General features: G+C 52.8%; 6 protein-coding genes across 6 annotated transcripts; 2 read left to right on the top strand and 4 right to left on the bottom strand.

Annotated features, from left to right (window-relative positions):
- Positions 1-632: 632 nt before the first annotated feature.
- On the bottom strand, positions 633-2,850 carry T069G_08425 (ARS binding protein 2 domain-containing protein; the record flags this gene model as incomplete). Its single annotated transcript, XM_056175635.1, has 2 exons — positions 633-2,372; positions 2,470-2,850. The coding sequence occupies 2 exons, from the start codon at positions 2,848-2,850 to the stop codon at positions 633-635; spliced, it is 2,121 nt and encodes a 706-aa protein (XP_056026584.1).
- Positions 2,851-5,701: 2,851 nt separating this feature from the next.
- Positions 5,702-6,553, top strand: T069G_08424 (uncharacterized protein; the record flags this gene model as incomplete). The annotated part of the gene is made up of 1 exon (XM_056175634.1): positions 5,702-6,553. The coding sequence occupies one exon, from the start codon at positions 5,702-5,704 to the stop codon at positions 6,551-6,553; it is 852 nt and encodes a 283-aa protein (XP_056026583.1).
- A 995-nt stretch (positions 6,554-7,548) lies between these two features.
- On the bottom strand, positions 7,549-9,388 carry T069G_08423 (sds3-like domain-containing protein; the record flags this gene model as incomplete). Its single annotated transcript, XM_056175633.1, has 2 exons — positions 7,549-8,796; positions 8,984-9,388. The coding sequence occupies 2 exons, from the start codon at positions 9,386-9,388 to the stop codon at positions 7,549-7,551; spliced, it is 1,653 nt and encodes a 550-aa protein (XP_056026582.1).
- Positions 9,389-10,609: 1,221 nt separating this feature from the next.
- T069G_08422 (uncharacterized protein) lies at positions 10,610-11,725 on the bottom strand (the record flags this gene model as incomplete). The annotated part of the gene is made up of 1 exon (XM_056175632.1): positions 10,610-11,725. The coding sequence occupies one exon, from the start codon at positions 11,723-11,725 to the stop codon at positions 10,610-10,612; it is 1,116 nt and encodes a 371-aa protein (XP_056026581.1).
- Positions 11,726-12,114: 389 nt separating this feature from the next.
- On the top strand, positions 12,115-12,996 carry T069G_08421 (uncharacterized protein; the record flags this gene model as incomplete). Its single annotated transcript, XM_056175631.1, has 2 exons — positions 12,115-12,228; positions 12,301-12,996. 2 exons carry the CDS (start codon positions 12,115-12,117, stop codon positions 12,994-12,996), a joined length of 810 nt encoding a protein of 269 aa, XP_056026580.1.
- A 522-nt stretch (positions 12,997-13,518) lies between these two features.
- On the bottom strand, positions 13,519-16,840 carry T069G_08420 (uncharacterized protein; the record flags this gene model as incomplete). Its single annotated transcript, XM_056175630.1, has 5 exons — positions 13,519-13,683; positions 13,893-14,629; positions 14,669-15,847; positions 15,915-16,249; positions 16,344-16,840. 5 exons carry the CDS (start codon positions 16,838-16,840, stop codon positions 13,519-13,521), a joined length of 2,913 nt encoding a protein of 970 aa, XP_056026579.1.
- Positions 16,841-17,553: the final 713 nt, after the last annotated feature.

The raw sequence follows: 17,553 nt of genomic DNA, 5'->3' as shown, positions 1-17,553 counted from the left end.
GCCGTTGCCCACTCACACAGTTCAAAAGCAGGTATCCGGAACATAAGACTAACACATCGCCCATCTCGCTCACTCTTGCTTCCCCTGACATTTCCTCCGCAAACCTCAAACTTCACGGGCAAACAATCTCCCAAGGTGACAGACATTTGCTCCCCTCACATTCCAGTCACCCCACAAAGGCAGCACGAACATCCAAACGCAAAAAGTCAAAACGAATTCAACGAGGCCAGCAAAAAAGCCCTTCTCGTCATTTCTCAGCTACCTACACCAGTAGCAGCCTAATGCAATTGATATCCAAAAACATGACCAAATGATTGCGGTCACAACGCCATTGTGCAGAGAGGCTAGCCAACAGCTCCCAGCTTGATATACCTTTGGATAAGGAGGTTCCGTCCGTCCTTCCATGCCGTCGCCAAGTGTGTACCCATGTATGTATACCCTAAAAAATCTCATTACCCAGTTTCCGTTTCCCCCCTCCGTATCATGCAACAAAAAGGGCGCCGGGATTCCTCAACAAATGAGAAATATGAATGACATGAAATGAAATGGAAGAAAATGGAAGAGAAAGAAGAGGAAAAGAAAAGAAAAAGATGCGAAAAGACCAAAAGCAAATAGGTATCGTGTGGGTGCGTTCAGGTATCTCTCCTCATCGACTCCATCACCTTGTTCTGCATCTCAAAGAGCTCCCGGTCACGCTTCTCTATCTCGTCCATGAGAGCACCATACTTGGCCTGCCACTGCTCCGATGTCAGATTCCCTGCCGCCGACGGGCCGCCTTCCTCCGACGTCCCGACAGACTCTCCCGGCCCCGGCTTCTTCCACATCGTAACCGGCACGCTATGGGTCATGGTGAACTGCCCCTTGAGGTGGCCAAACCGATACTGCCAGTCGAAATAATAGGTGTAGACGCCCTCCGATGTCTCGACCCGGTAGCACCTCGGGCGGTTGGTCATGAGCATCTTCGCGCCGCACAGCGCCGCCAGGTTGATCAGAAACGCTTGAGACGATTCGGCATTCTTGTACATGTGCTCCACCGTGGCATTTACCATGGCGGTGCACTCGTCCATGCCAGCAATCTCTTGCTGGTTACCCTGGGGATCCACCCAGTCTGAGTTGTGCAACACATGAGTAAAGTAGGATATGAGCCCGTCCACATTGGTACGATCGTCTAAATCCTCAAAGAAATATTGAGGCACGTCCTTATTGGTCGTTGAGCCAGTTTGACTGGTAGCCCCAGCAGAGGGGGGAACGGCGTTGGCCTCATACACTCCCGCTACGGGCGGCTGCGAGAACGGATCCCACCCATTAGCCTGCGGTGCAGGCGGTGCCTGAACAGGAATTCCTTGGAGCGGTGGAGGCTCGTTTGCCGGTAGGTCGTTGACGGGGACCATGGGCAGCGGTGGCGGGAGCGGTGGCGGCAGCGGCGGTGTTGCCAGCCGAACTGTGCCTCCCTGCCTCTCGGGAACCTGCAGAGAAATAGATGGCCGAGTAGGTCTGGCGTTGTCGAGCGGGCTGATGCCCATGCCGGCCACGGGGAGGTTAGAAGACGCAGGGGCCGCAATGATGTGCACCTGTGACGGCGCCCGTGCTTGTACAGGCGACACGGCATCTGCGCGCGGAGCAACGACTTGGTTGCGAATCTGTGGGTGCATCTGGGTCACATCGGGAGTCATTGGGATGCCTTCCTTGGGCATAACGGCCACGGGGCCATCAGATGGATTGCTGTCGGGGGTCGGGGCCCACGATGTCATGGGCGGAGGGTTGGGAGGAGAGGGCTCCACGGGCGTGCGATTAATCGGAGGCCTTCCCCTTGGTTTGACGCTGGCGTCAGCTCCTCCAGGTTTCCACGCCGAGGATACGTTTTTGGGTCCCCGCCTATGGGTGGAAAGCTTGGGCTTGGATGGGGAGATGGCAGACCGGGGCTCCAACGCATCGTCCCAAAAGGAGCTCCTGGTTGAGGGTGTTATGGCGGAATTAGGGTATCGAGAAAGCGGAGTCTGCACGGAGTCGTTGAAGCCCCAAGCAACTGCGGCGCCGGGTCTCGAGGGGTCCATCGGCACGCCCTGGGCTCGTGCATCTGGATGCGCCGACCACGTCGCCCGAGGACCATCAATTGCAGATGGAGGTGATAGGCGCTGTCGCTGAGCCACCGGAGAGTCGGTCCTGTCGTCCGCCTCGGGCCTCTTACGGCCCCTCTTGGGACGAATATGGGGTAAAAGAGCCCTCAGGGCCATGTCATCCTCGATGGCAACGCCATCACGAACAGGCTGTCCTGTGGGATTTGGGTCGTCTGGAATCTCAGTCCAGTAATCGTTGCTTATGCCCATGAGGTATTCGAAAAACGCCTTGACATGCATAGAATTCATCCATTTCTAAGGCATGTTAGTGGCTCATCATCATTGACTAAACAACGGAGATGAAGGCGGGAAAAGACAATGAAGAGCGCACAGGCTGCCGACGAGGACATACCTTTAAACGGACGCCGTACTGGGCAACCTTTTGGGCGCTTTCGTCCTTGGACAGGTCTGGTGGCTCGACGCCGAGCCTGGTGGTGAGTTCGGTCCATGTCTTGATCTCCTTGCGGTAGAATCTCTGGACCAGGTCGAAGATGAGAAAGGGGCTGAAGCTCTTGCCTCCACTCTTCGGGGGGTTCGCAAAGGCCTCTCGGAGGCTCTCGGTGTCGGCGTCGAGCGGCAGCGCCGGGTTGCAGTAAAAGATGAAGCGCACAAAGGCGTCCTCGAGGGTGTCGGGCGTCACGTTGCGATCGGGCAGGGAGGACCGCTGGACCATGGGGCGCGGGTTTGGGACAGCCATGTTGGTCTGCGTCGCCACGGCTTGCGGAGAGGACATTGTTGCAAGACGCTGTGCTGGGCTCTCATGTCTTTCTCTGCCCGTGTCTCTGTGTCGCTGCCCGCAATGCCTCTCCCTCAACGACGGCCTCTCCGTCTCCGTCTCCCTCAGCTTCTCGTATATCGTCTGTAGCCTCTCGTCGCCTTTTGTCGGTGCTTTTGTCGTCTCTCCCTTTTCCGCGGAATCGTTTCGTTCAGACGCGCCCGCAGTCAGTTCGGCTACTTGACCACGAGGAGGGCACTAGGACATGGCGCAGCTTCCCGACAGCGACGCATCAGCTTCAGTCCAAGTAAAGGCAAGGCACGGCAACGGGGGCGATGATGCGGGCGCCTGGCGGTCAAACGGAGAACCAATTTCTCGTGGACTGTCGAAGATACGGATTTGCTTCAAGGGCAGAGCTGGAGCAAAAGCCCAAGTGCAAACATGACGTTTCGCGGCGAGGAGCGTGGCTCGCTAGTCGCCTTGTCGTGGCTGAAATCATTGGCGCAGCGGCACCCGCCGGCGACAGTGCGCAGGGCTAAATATAGCACCGGAACATGCTAACGAGGGCGGTTGAGCTGCAAGCCCAGGGAGGCGAGACGATCCCACGTAGGAGTACAGTAGTAGCCTGTGATTGATTGATTGAGTGATTGCCGTGTTCCTTGCTTGCTGATATGGCGGTAATCATCGTGCTAGCTGTGCTATTTTGATTGATGTGATTTGATTTGATTTTTGGTGTGCGCCTGCAGGTAGCTTTAGCAGCAGGCTAATGTCCGATGCATCTGCATATTATTACACCTCATCCATACTACTAGCACTATGTCGAAGTAGACGGACTGCACATCATATCCCACGGACTACCAAGGTAGGCAAGTAATAGCAAACGACTGCTCGCACATTGGCAGTAGTCTAAAGACCAAGGTTAATTCAGCAACACAACTCTGGCGCCGCCACAATTCCAACAGTCCCAATTTCTCGGTTGTTAGTGACGAGTTGATTCCCTCGAGCAATGTGCGAGCATCTTCTTCCTCGCACGTTGCAAGCCACTAAAAGCCCGCGCTAAGCCGTCGGAAAGAAATGGGCTGGAACAACTGACAAGTCAGCTTCGCAGCCGTTTTTGTCTCGCATCTCGGTCGGGAAGAGGGAAAACAGGCATTTTCATTTCCCTCTGGACGGGCGAGTGTATGTACCAGCAGCCCCCCTTGGTAATTTTTTGGGGTGGTTTGACCTAATCATGAGATGCAAAGGTGACTGGAGAATCTGAGGGAACCATGCACAACATCCAGTGCGGATGGCCAATGGGAGCGCGGGGATTTTCTTGAATGAGAGCTTCTCCTTTTTCCTGCTTCCCCGTGTTTAATTTGTTGCTGCTAATACCTACTTTATAGAGGTAGGCGAGAGAATATAGCAATTGGGGTCATGTATGAAGGGGTTGATACAGCTGCTAGGTAGCTACCCGAACTCGTCGGAAGAGGTTAGTAGCAATTACTGGATAGTAAGCACCAGATACTAGTATGTGGTAACCGAAGAAGAGGATGAAAAAGCAGTGAAGAGCAAGATGAATGCTTATCGCAGCTATGTACTTCACCCTATGACGCAAGCTGGTAAGACATAAGACGGGGGATTTCCCTACCGCCCTGGAGGGCTGCAGTACGTATCCGTAATATCAAGCAGCAGACACGGAAAAAGCCGTCTGCCCCAGCCAGAGTGCGATGAATCTCATATCTGGGGCGCAAATCACATGGAGATCATCTGGCTCGGATATCTCGCCTAGCTTACCTACCCAAGCTACCCTAAAAGTCAAGGACAAATATCGGCATCTTGCATTTTCCTCACATCCCAGGATAATTCCTACTTGGAAATGTGAAGAAGAGGAAAGAAGAAGAAACAAAGCACGTTTTCTTTTGCTCAGATCATGCCATCTCGGATTCCAGCGGCAAAAGAAAGAAATAAGAACAACTTACTCGCACGAGAAGCAATCCAACAAAAACCCCCAAAGTGGAGAAAAGCATAGGTCCCTTCGAAGTGGAAGCGGAAGAATCCATCGACGCCTTGTTTTTGACCAAAAGCGTCACCTGCATGTGTAATTATTGCAATTACTCATTCCCAGGGCGATCGTAACGGGAAATTTTTTCCTTAGCCGTCGCCATCACCTCGGTAGAATCTTCACCCATTGGGTGTAGATTTTGGTCACCAAACACACAATCCTCCCACCAAAATCTTGCACCATCGCCGAGGCTGGTTCCCACAATTCCAAAGAAACATGGACAATTACTAACCACTGCTGAATTAGGCTTTTGCGTAGCCTCCCCCCCGCCGGCAGCTCCACGGGAACGCAACAACAGCGTCCAGCAGATACATTCATATGTACGAAGAGCGGCTAAATCCGGCAATTGATACTCTAAGTTTGCAGGTTACCAAAAAAAACTGGATCGTCACGCCCGCCCTGCGAATGGCGATTGGGTTTCGCATGAGGAAATTGATCCCGTTTCGGCGAGGGTCGTTTAGTAAGCCGTACGCCTTACAAATGGCTTCCAGCGAATGAGTGGGGGTTGCTGTGACGTGCTCGCAGTAACGTCGAGCCACTCAGCATCATGACGGTAGTTTGGATTTGAAATCGAGCGGCCGATACCTGTCGCGTGTGTATATATATAAGTTATAGAGTCCGAATGCCAGCATAATCTACAATCTACATCTTAATCTCAGCGTCGGGCATTGAATAGCCAAAACAATTATATATATATACCCTCTTACAACTTACAACCACCACCATACATACAGATCCTCAACCCCGCCATTGAACATCCAAAACACCAAGACAACAAACACCCCATATCACCACACATATAATATAATACAAACACACACAGCCATGGCCGTCATCTCCAGCATCCCCCGCGGCGACGTCACCGCCAACCTCAACTACTACACCGCCCCAACCGACGGCTCCGCGCCCTACAACCTCGTCGGCGACGACCACCCCAAGGATCTCGCCCGCCGCAACTACGGCGACGACTTCCACGACGTCGTCATCCACGACATCCGCGGCTCCGAGTCCAGCTTCACCCTCGACAAGGACGCCTTCCAGCTCATCCAGGGCGTCCCCGAATCCGCCGAGAAGGATTTCGTTGAGGATACTTCCATCCAGAAGAAGTACTACCCAGAGGTCGAGAAGTTGCTGTTGGACAACATCCCCGGCGCCGATAAAGTCTACATCTTCGACCATACTATTCGCCGCTCTAACCCGGATGCTCACCGAACTCCCGTCCTGCGCGTGCACATTGACCAGACCGCCGCCTCCGTCGAGAAGCGCGTGCGCCGGTACTTCCCCGACGAGGCCGACGCCTTGCTCCAGCGCCGCTACCGCATCGTCAACGTCTGGCGGCCCCTGAACAAGAACCCCGTTGAAGCGAACCCTCTCGCTGTGGCATCTACTTCCACGCTTGATGAGAAGGACGTTATCCCCATCTCGCACCGCTACTCGGACGGCTATATCGGCGAGACGGCGGCCATCAACTACAACGCGAACCAGAAGTGGTACTATGCTAGCGGCATGACTGGTGATGAGCGCTTGTTGCTTGAGTGCTTCGACAGCGAGTCTTTGAAGCCTGGGTCTGGTATTGGTGGACGTGTGCCTCACACTGCCTTTACTGATCCCAGGACGAGGGTGGATGCCGAGGGCCGCGAGAGCATCGAGGTTCGTGCTTTGGTGTTTGGCAACTAAAGAGAAGGAGGATAATTGGATGAAAGAGATTTCCTGTATTTGGGTTAGAGCTTATGCATGTATGGTAGATGGTGTCACTTTTTTTTTTGTTGGGTCATATTAGCGTTGCACAGATGAGACAAGATTGCGAACATGTAATAACAAACAGTCATTTCCCTTTTATTTCGTATCTCTGCCTCTGGAACTCCCTACTGCCACCGACAGTGACTGTAGCATTGGACCTGGGATAACAATCCATCCAGGTTGATAAAGCTAAAAGAAAAAAAAAAGAAAAAGAAGAAGAGCAAAAATGATGGGTAGGAAAAAGAAGACAAGAGAAAAGAGAGCGTTCCTCACTTTCGATCCGCTCCCCCTTATTGTCTTCTCAAAAGGCCGTCTCCATCTCCATCTCCAATAAGCATTACTGTATAACAGCAGCTCCTCCTAGCCACCATACGAAAGAGAAAGGATCAAAAGAAAGATGGAAAAAATGAGAAAGATCATCGTGTATAAAACGAGGAACTTGTAGATACAATGACAACGAAAAAAGAAATCCAGATACCATCCTCTTTGATTCCCCAAAGCAGCCGTGACTAGCCGCAAAAACAACCAAGTAAAACACATCAAACAGCGGCAGCAGGAATATCAGAAACCAAAAAAAGCAAAATGAAAATGAAAATTGGAATTGGCATACAAACAACAGAAGGAGAAACTTTAGGTATGAGAGTGAAAGAAAAGAGAAAACAAGAAGAAAACACACAACATATGCTGCTCCCCCAATGCCCCCCTTCCAAGGGGGACAAGATATAGATAGGTCGAGGTATAAAAAGAGAAAAAACCGGGACGCCAGCCGTCGCTTCGCCATGCCGTGAAATGCACATATTCCTTTACTCTTTTCCCGTTTTTGTTAGCCCCTCAAAATGTGACTTTTTTCTTCTGCCTTGTTGCTATAGAGGCAGTGTGCATGCGGCTCAATTCGGTCAAATCCAATGACCATGAACGAATGGGGCTTGAGTTTAGCCTCGTCGACCTTTCCCACGACCACTACCGCTGGTGCCCTGGCGGCTCATGGCAACGCCACCGCCCTGAGCGCTGCTCTGTCGGCTCATCGGCACTGCGGCTGCCGATGATAGAGCGGCTAAGGAGAGACTGGCATGAATTGGGCTGGGTTGATCGCGGATGTTGCTTGAGGGAATGCCAAGGGCGTCACGGAGGTACTCTGGGTCGTCGCGGGCAGCACTAGTAAAGGCGACATATCGACCCTGGTGGTACGGGACGGCAACGGCTTCGAGGATCCTTCGCAGGCCGCTGGGCGCATCAAGGTGGGCGCCTGGCTTGTGGCTCTGGTCGTAATGCTTGAAGAAGCCCATGACGGAGAGATCGGAGGCAATGTCATCCTGAGACAGAGGCACGGGGAAGTTCTGGTCGGCAGACCTTGGGTACGGCTTGAGGTACTGCTGCGGCACTGGAGGCGGCATCTTGGGCGGCTCTTGGGCGTGGATCAGATCCAGGTTGGCCGGGAGCTCAAAGTTAGCAATGCCCTCGATGCCCAGGATCTTGTCGTCCAAAAAGTTCTGGTTCGCGCCACCCCTAGTGCTGCGAGTTGCGTGCGAGACCTGGCGCTCCATCATGGGGGCGGCAGAAGGCTGCGAGTCGGCATCGTCCTTGTCCATGTCGTTGCCGTCGCCGTTGCCCGAGTCGCTACCGTCGGGAGAAGAGGCAGTGCCATTGGCGCGGTTGCGCAACACATACTGGTGAGCAGCCAGGGCGGCCGTGTTGTAGTGAAGGGACAGCTCCTTGTCAGTGAAGAGCTTGTCGATGCTGTAGACGGGGCCGTTCTGCTTGGCAGCGGCGCGCGCCTTTTCCGACTGCCACAGCGGCGTCGTGCTGTTTGGATCGAGAGCTCGCCGCGAGGGCACCGGCGATCCGTCGTCCTCGCCCTGGTTGCGCTTGCGCTTCTTGCCGTCGGCGTAGACCTGGAGATCTTCGGCATCTTTGCGCAGGCGAGTCGCCCGCTTGCCATGGGCACCGCCGGGGCTGGCGGGGTTGGTCAGGCTGAATTGGTTTGGATTGAGCAGCAGGGCGTTGGAGTCGTTAATCTCCAGCACTTCCTTTTCTCGGTTCAGGCGGTTCTTCTTTTGTGTGAGGCTGTTGATCAGCCGATCGCGGAGCGTCTCGGTCAGAGCTCGGTGCTCCCGCTTGGCCGTCTCGACCTTGTACGCGTGCGTGTTCTTGTACTCTTGCACCTTGCGTTCGTATTCGTTCTAGTTCGACAAAGGCAGACATGTGTTAGCCGGCGATTATAAGTGACGCCATGATGCAGGGCAGGGCAGGGTTCAGAAAAATAGGGTTAAAAAGCAAAGAGGAGAGGGAAAAGTATGATGTCCTGTCTCCTCTCTCTTGTCGTACTCGTGTATACATGTGTATGTGTGTGCGTGTGATTCTACTCACCTTGGACTGCACCAGCTGGAAATCGCGAATCTCAATTAGATCCTCCACCTCGTCAATGAAGTCTGGGAAGCGGATTCCCGCCATGTCCATGAGGCTCCGGGCGCCATCGGCAAGCACCGGCGGCCCCTGGGCCTGTCTGTGTTCCTGGAGCAGTTCGGCGGCCTTCTCGAGGGCGTTGGAATCATACGGGTCGAAGCGCTGGACCAGGCCGACCTCGTACTGGATTTTCTGGAGCTGGTCGCGGTACGTCAGGTCTCGGTCGCGCTGCAGCTTGTCGTTCAAGGCAGACAGACGGTCGGCGAGAGCCTGGCGCTTGCGGTCACGCTTGGATTGCGAGGCTGCTGCTGGAGAGGGCCGATCCAGCTTGACGCCCACGGCGGAGGCGATTCCTTCGCTCGCCTCCATGGCGGATCAAGGGAGCAGAGCGAGAGAGGCTGAGAAAGAGAGAGGTTGAGAAGCGTGGATGCCGTCTGAGAGTAGTATTTTTCTTGTGCTTGAAGCTAGTTAATAGTGTATATGAAGAGAATCTGCAGACGGTAAAGAAAAAGAATAGCTCGAGTGAGAGAATAGCCGCGAGCAGAGGTTTTGCGTAATGGCATGCAAGTCGACTGGTTGTGAGGTTTCGGAGCAAAAGGCTGGCTAGGGTCTTGCGTCTAAGTCCCGGGGGTGTTAGTGAGTGGTGTGGTTCTGCCGCCTTTTTATGGATTTTCTCAGCGCCAGGTCAGAGGCGCCTCAGATCCAGCTCAACTCTAATGGCGGCGACGAAGCTTGTTTTTTGTCTACTGTACAGCAGAAGAAAATACTACTGAGTTAACAAAACAGTAATAATCAAATCACCCGCTGTAAATATTCTATAATGATTTTCTCTCTTTTTCCCGGCTGCAATTCAACCTGCGTGATTTTGCCCTTTTCGCCCTCTCGCCCGTCAATTCTGCCCTGCGTGACCTGCCTCCAGTCCAGTGCCAGCTCCAGTTTCCTCTTTCTGGCCCGCGAAAAAAAGCACCTGCATGACCATTTCGGGCAGCTTCACCGCCCGCAGATCGGGACAGTTACAAACGCCCTGTGATTGGCCCGCCCGGCAAAACCGCACTTGATTTGTCGCTGCGAGTGTTCTTGTACATTGGCTTAGTGTCTTGTACTTGGCTTTCTCGCTTGCCAGGCCGCGTTTTCAGGTACTCTGTACTGGGGAGTTACCCGCGGCTAGCGATACGTGCAACTGCGAACCGGCGCACGTCTAATGGGCGCTATGCCGTATGTGGAAGCAACTTGGGCTTCCTCGTTGCCTTTCCCGGCATTCAATGGAGGAAGAGCCCGGAGATGGTAACCATGGCGAGTCTGATATGGTTTCATGCGAGGAAAGGCAATGATTTCATGATTATGAACTTTAAAGTCTATGTGATGGAGTTAATAGATAGTAATCAATTTGCTCTGTGAAGGAGCTGTATTGGGATGAGATCGTGTCATACATACTAATGTATTCATCCCATCTAACTGTGGTCTAAGATACCTCGTCCATGTTTCGTATCTCGTAATATCTCTCTCATCTCCAGTCTCAATTCTCCTACGTCTCCCACAGAAAAGCTATACATACGCATGTCGTGTACGAATAAACAATCTTCCATAAACTCACAAGCCGCCGCGCAATTTCTGTAGCTGGCTCATCAGCCCAAACCCTCCCGGCAGCGCCTTTGCCTCCTCCGCCATGGCAATCTCCCTCGTCGTCACGCCACTACTACCGCTCCTTTCATGCCTCGACGCAACACCCTCGCTCCTCTTCGTATCAATCTCCTTTAGTAGTTCGCGGTGCCTGTCCTCCACCATCTTAGCCAGGCTCTCGATAAACTTGGTCCTGCCCCTCTCTTCCGCCGTGCCATTCCACACTGTAGTCAACTGCTTAAGCTGCTCGATTCTCTCGGCTGCCTTCTCAATGCCTGAAACGGGGTCTTGCTTGTTGTTGAGCAATGTCGATATCTCGTCTCGTAGCTTCTTGAGAACTTGCTGGCCCTTCTCCTCCGAGCTCTGCAGGTCTGATCCAGGCTCTGGCGCGGAGACGGACAGGAATCCTGAACTAACAGACACTTCTGATGGCGGAAACGTGAATTCCATGGCGTCGCCGAATATCTTGATGACGGAATCCAGGCGCTCGCGGACGAGGGTGAGCGTCCGCAGCTGCTTGATAGACTCAGGCTCCAATCCCTCAGCACCGGCCGCTTGAGCTTCGGGTTTCGCAACTGCTTTCGCCTCAGATTCGTCTCCACCATCTTCCACAGGCTTCTTCTTCTCTTTTGACTTTTCCTCGTCTTCTTTCGCCTCACCCTCCTTTTGCAGCCCTCCCGGCACAAACATGCTGATCTGGTCAGCCAGCTTCTCAAACAGCAGCTCCTCCAGACTCAGCGCCTCGCCTCGCAGCATCTCCACCTCGTAAGACATCCTGCTCCCACTTCTGAGGATATCATCGGTGATTTGCGTCAGCGTGTCCGACAGCCTTGTTGTGTGAGCATCCAGCTGCGACAGAAGCGTCTGGGCCTGCGTGGCGAGTTCCGCAAGGGGCACGGCATTGTGATTCGATGGCACTGGTGCCTTTTGAGCCAGCGGCGGCAAGCTGGCGTTTATGTATGAGATTGGGTCGAAGGAAGGGTTGAGAAAGTCTTGTAGGAATTCATCTGATGTGTGCTGTGACTTGGGCTCAAAGGCCAGCTTTTTGGAGCTGCCGTCCTGTGCCTGCTTGACGTCGGTTGCCATTGTCTATTATGAGCAACGAAGGAAAAAGAAATGGATTATAGAAGGTGAAACTACAAAATGTGCTGAAATAATAAAGATCAATTTGATCATGAATTGCAACTTCAATCAGCTAAATCCGCTCTGGCATTAACACCAGTAAAGAAACAGATCAATGTACTGTATTGAGGTCACTGTCCGGAAGGCTTACCGAATTGAAGTTAGAAAACCCCCCGATACAGCCGATGATAAGCCGACCTCGGCCACAACTTCTCAACCTGTGTGTCATTGCTTCATGACATTTTCATTCATCATCTCCCCCAGTTCACAACCACTCAGAAAAGTATTTATTTTTCTTAAATCTCACATCTCCTCTAAGTCTTTCAAAAGTCTCATCTCATGGTGTGCAGAAAATGAGTGACGAAGTCCCCGAAGAAATGAGAATCGACCCCACCAGAGCTCAAGCTCTCATCTCCCAACTCAGTGCCGTCAAGGAGCGCGTCGCAGCAGCCGCCAACGGCCGAAATGTAAGCACTAGAAACGGTTCATGAGTATGATGTTCTTCTATATACACAGTTTCTGTTTCTGGTTCTTCTCAGTCAGACAAATTAAATATATGGCAAACTAAAAGCATCAAGGTCCGCCTCGTCGCCGTCTCAAAGCTAAAGCCGGCCGTCGACGTCCTCGCCCTTCACCAAGCTCCCGCCTCCCACACCCATTTCGGCGAAAACTACGCCCAGGAACTCGCCCAAAAGGCAGAGCTTCTCCCTCGCTCCATCCACTGGCACTTCATCGGCGGCCTGCAGTCCGGCCACTGCAAGAACCTCGCCAAGATCCCCAACCTCTTCTGCGTCTCCAGCGTCGACTCCCTCAAGAAGGCCCAGCTGCTCAACAACGCCCGGGTCGCTAATCCTGCTCTCGAGAAGCTCAATGTCCATGTACAGGTCAACACCTCGGGCGAGGAGGCCAAGTCTGGCTGTGCTCCGGGGGAGGAGACCGTTGGTCTGTGTCGTGAAATCGTCCAGAATTGCGCTGGGCTCAACTTGCTCGGCCTCATGACTATTGGCGCTATCGCTCGCAGTCGTGCCACTACTGCAGAGAATGAAAACGAGGATTTTGAGGCTCTAGTAGCTCAGAGAGATTTGGTGGCCAGCGAACTCGGTCTGAGTCCCGATACGCTGGAGCTGAGCATGGGCATGAGCGAGGATTTCGAGGGAGCCATTGCTCAGGGGAGCAGTGAAGTGAGAGTGGGCACCACCATCTTCGGACAGAGGCCTCCTCGGACAAAAGCGTAACAGTTGTAAGATGGAAATGTATAAAAAACCCCTACATACATATATCAAACGTGAATAATACAATACCAGTCACAACATGAAGGCATCTCAGCAGGAGCTATCATGTGTCTCATTCAGAATTAAGATCGAACTGCAAAAGACTCATCAAGCATGAAAGAAAAAAGGAAGTTGGTATCAGCGAAAAGCTCCCCTGTTCATGACCGTCATATGTTACAACTTTTGGTTGGCTAAAAAGGATGGAAAAAATAAAAAACACCGCTTTCATACGGGGGCAAAAAACTAAACTACATACAGAGAATAAAGGCTCCTCAGTCTCGCCCCTTCACCGACTCCAAAAACTTCGTCCAAGGCACTTAGTATCATCCATCATGCTTCTCTCCCAAACGCCAATATGCTTCCATGCGTGCCAAGACATTTCCTAGTCAGTCATGTAGTTGTAGTTATTGTCACATATTCCAAAAAAAGATAAAATAGAGAAACCAAGCTTGGCTCGGAAAAGAAAAAAAGAGGAATAATAAATAATTAGTTAACCATTACACTCCCAAAAGCGTCAGAGATGTCTTGTCGTGTTGGGGGGTCGTATCTCTCGGGCATCGTTGACACTCCGACGGACAGTCGCTCTTGCATGAGCTTGAGAAGAACCTGGGGAACCGACTCATCGGTGGCTCGGATCGTTAACCGAATCATCTTTTAAACATCATGTTAGCAGTGCGATCTTCTTGCATGATATGGCAAACATTCAAAGGGAAACAATGATGATGGACGATCAGGGCAAAGGTGATTAAGGTTGTCTCATGACCCGTAGGTTCTGAAGTAGCAAATACTTTGATTTTGCAAAACATCACGTCGAAGAAGTATTCATAAAAAGAAGACGAAAAAGAACAAGATAAGCTTACCTGAGTGCCGTAATTGGGCTCCAGTCGCATGAGACAGCCAAACTTGCCGCCCTCCGAGGTATGAAGCACGCTGGCGCCGACAACGTTCTTAGGGTTAGGGTCAACCAGGTCAAGGAGGCGCCATCTAAAGCCCTCGACCGTCGAGGCCACGAACTTCTCGGTGAGTTCCCTAGCGCTGTTCTTGCCGCCAGAGAGACCAAAAATGCCCTGAGCCTCTCGGGAACCGCCACCAATCTGCTTCCACCGCTTGAAGAAGTCCTCAGCAGAAAGCTCCGCAGGGTCCATAAACTTGTGAATGGTGACGGGGAGCTTCAGTGTGAGTGCCTGCAGCGCACCAGCCAAGTAGCTGACTCGCATCGTGGGACTCTTATCAAACACCTTCTTGGCTTCAAACATGATGACCTGCTGTGTCTGCGAGCCTTGGCCAAGAGTGCTCTCGGGGAGACCCTTTACATCCCATGTGAGATGGCCCTTTTCGCTCTCGTCAAGATCCAGCGTCGTGGTGAAGGACGTGATGGTCCCTGGATTCTTATTTCGGAAATAGGCAATGATGCAGGCCATCTGTCCACGGTACTCGGACCGGACGCCAATCTGCACCTGGGCATCCTCGTACAAGACACCCTCAGCCTTGAGCAGGAGCCTGTTGAAGCCCTTCTCCCACCCGGGAGACAGATGAGCAGCGCTGGCAAGGTTGGGCACCTTTTTCGGCCCTTGCTCGCTTGTTGGCGAGCTCATGTCTAGTCCGGCAAGATCAGAGGCACCGTTTGCATGGCTACCGTTGACACCGTTGGCCTTGTTCCCGTTGAGCGGAACAGCAGAACTAAATGTCCTCTTAAGACCGCCGGGTTTGGCCATGTTGAGCTCCGCCTCGGTATTGGCAGACTTGCCGCCGACAACCCATGTCCTCCGGTCGCTGGTGCCGGCGTGCTTCTGGTGCAGGCGAGAGAGGAGGGCGGACTCTCGTTCGGGGAATGGCGGCATCTCGTCGCACATTGTTCGCAGGAGATCATCCGTCGGCAGCGTCGCCAGTTTCAGATACTCACAAGCTCTCTGCTGCAGTTCGGAATCCAGAGTGTGGCTGTAGATTTCAAAAACATGAACAAGCTGAGGCTTGATTTCCGGGAACAAGTTGACAAATTTGATGAAGCAGGAAAGAATCATGGCGCGCGTGCTCGATGAACATCCCGACAACTTTCGCTGCAAGGCCAGGAACTGCTCAATGGGGCTGCACCGCTGCTGATCAGCAATGAGATGGCCAAACTCTCCAAGAATGTAGGCGCCAATCTTGACCAACGTCTCGTGGCAGATGTCGGCTCTGATGTGCTGAAGAGCGGTCTGAGCGGCATAAACCTGGAGCTCCTCGTTGTTGGTAACAATCTGAATCACTCGCTGCCACACTTCGTCGCTAACATGATCACCAGCCATGGCAATCAGCCGCAGAGATATGTCGACATACCACTGGACGTCAGTGGCATACTTTTCCGTAAGAATGGCAATCTTAAGAACCATCTCCTCACGGATGGCAAAGTCCGCACTCTGAAGGAACTGCAGAAGCTCGCCAACAACGACCTGGGCATTCGTCGAGTCGCACATGCTATAGAGGAGATCGAGACCCTTTCTGCGAACGCTAATATCGCGGTCCTTGAGAGAGCTGAGGATAATGTCCTGGTGCTGCTTAATCGGAATAAGATTTTCAGATCTCGCGGCAAGATGGGTCATGGCTTCGAGACCAAGATATCGAACATTGGTCTCTCTGCTCTGGATAAAGCGTCCTAGGCGAGAGGAGATTTGCTTCATCAAGTCCTGCTCGGTATCCAAGTGGATGATGAGATTAATGGCCTCAAAGAGAACCGCGTTTTGAGCATTGTTCTGCTGCACGTTCTTGCTTGATTCCAAGGCGAGGTTGAGAATCTTTTGCAGAGACTCTCGAATCAGCTCACGCACGTGCGTATCCTCTGCACAAGCACAGTCAGTATCCGGTAAATTTGTTGCACATAGCTTGGAGGGGGAATATCAACGTACCTGAAGGAGGAAAGTACTGCAGAAGCCGCAGAAGCTTAACTTGAAGCCAAGGGCATGGAACCTTGTAATACAGATAATCGGTGGTGTACTCGCCATCGATGAGGATGCGCTTAAGTCTAGCAGCAGCTTTGGCATAGGCGCCCTTGTACTGCTCCAAGTCATCCTGAGCCAGAGTCATGACAAGAGAGGTAATGGACAGCGCAACACCCAGATCGTCGTCGTCCATGAGATGGATGATTCGTTCGGCCCACTGAGGCTGTACAATGTCCCGGTGCTTTCGGTACAGTCGCAGCAAGGTCAGAGCGGCCTTTTTCTTGACAAACGATTTCGAAGTTCTAGATCACACTCACTAGTTAGCTTTTCCAGTCTCGAGCTAGCCAAACGACCCCTTCCACCACCAGACATATGCGCGCGTGTGTTGGAACTTACGGCGAGATGAGCAACCGGTGTACTTCTCCGCTGAGAGCTTCTCCCATTTCGCGACCTCCGACGTTGGCAATGGCATGCAGAGCAAGACAGTTGAAGAGCTCATTGTGGTCGAGAAGGTCCTTGCGAATGCTATTGACCACAAGGTGGAGCAGCTCGTGCTTCTCATGCAGGAACAGCGTCATGGCCAGATAGCCAATCTGCTTCTCCGAGTATTTATTGGCGGAAATCAGGTTGACGGCCTCGAGGTGTCCGAAATCGACATTCCACCCCAGGATGTAGATGTACAGCAGCTTGCAGACATACTTCTTCTTGTGGTAGCCGCTGAGGTTGCCGTCCTTGAACTTTTGCCGGATGTTGGCCAGCTCCTTGTTGATGCGCTTCTCCTCCAGCTCACGGGCACGCGCGTTTCGCAAATCGGCAATGAACTGCACCAGGCCTCGCATGTTGGCATTGTTGCTGCTGGAGCGGCTAATCCAGCCTGATGCGGACGACGACATGTTGGACCCCTTTTTTTTCGGACCTCGTTATTTTTAACTCCTCAATCGATGGGTTGAGATGGGTTGCGAAGCAACTGTCGCGGTAATTAAATCCTTGCGGGAGGCAAAGCCAGACACCAATCGTCTATCGGGGGGATCGCATAGTCAGGCGGGATCGCTTGCGTCGGTCTGGCTTATGCGGCGAGCATCGACGGCGTCGCGAAGGCTGGATATGTAATCGTCTCGGGTCTTGTGCGATAAGAAGCGGCCGGCTATCACGGGGACAGAGTAGGCGGCGTTAAAAAAGACGAAACAAATGCGAGATGATGGATCTGTTGCCGTAAGACGGTTCCTCGCCGACAGATGCGTCAGAGCGAATGCAGCAGCGTCTGGGCGATTACGTGGAGCCTCTGGTGGTCACGGTTTTGCGAGATCAAGAGCGTCGCGTCTTGCGGGCGGCTCGGAGAAGGTCGAAGGATGGATGGAGGGCCGTTTTGGCTGTTGCGTGGAGCCTAAATCAGGAGCTTCTTAATGCTTCTGTAGCGGGTTGGCCGCTAAAACGCCAGCGGCTGCGACCCTGTGGCCGGGTGGCCCGTGCGCTGAGAAGCACTCAATCTAAGAAATTATTGGATGCAATCGATAATGAATGGGCTGCCCGGCGTCATTGCTTCATTGCTTCACTGCTTCCTCTTCCTCTTCTTCCATCACCAAGCTTGAATTGACTTGAATACAAC

Source organism: Trichoderma breve, chromosome 5 (genome assembly GCF_028502605.1).
Source record: "Trichoderma breve strain T069 chromosome 5, whole genome shotgun sequence".
Taxonomy (NCBI): Eukaryota; Fungi; Ascomycota; class Sordariomycetes; order Hypocreales; family Hypocreaceae; genus Trichoderma; species Trichoderma breve.
Note: the sequence above shows the minus strand (reverse complement) of the source record. Positions and strands in the feature narration are given on the sequence as shown.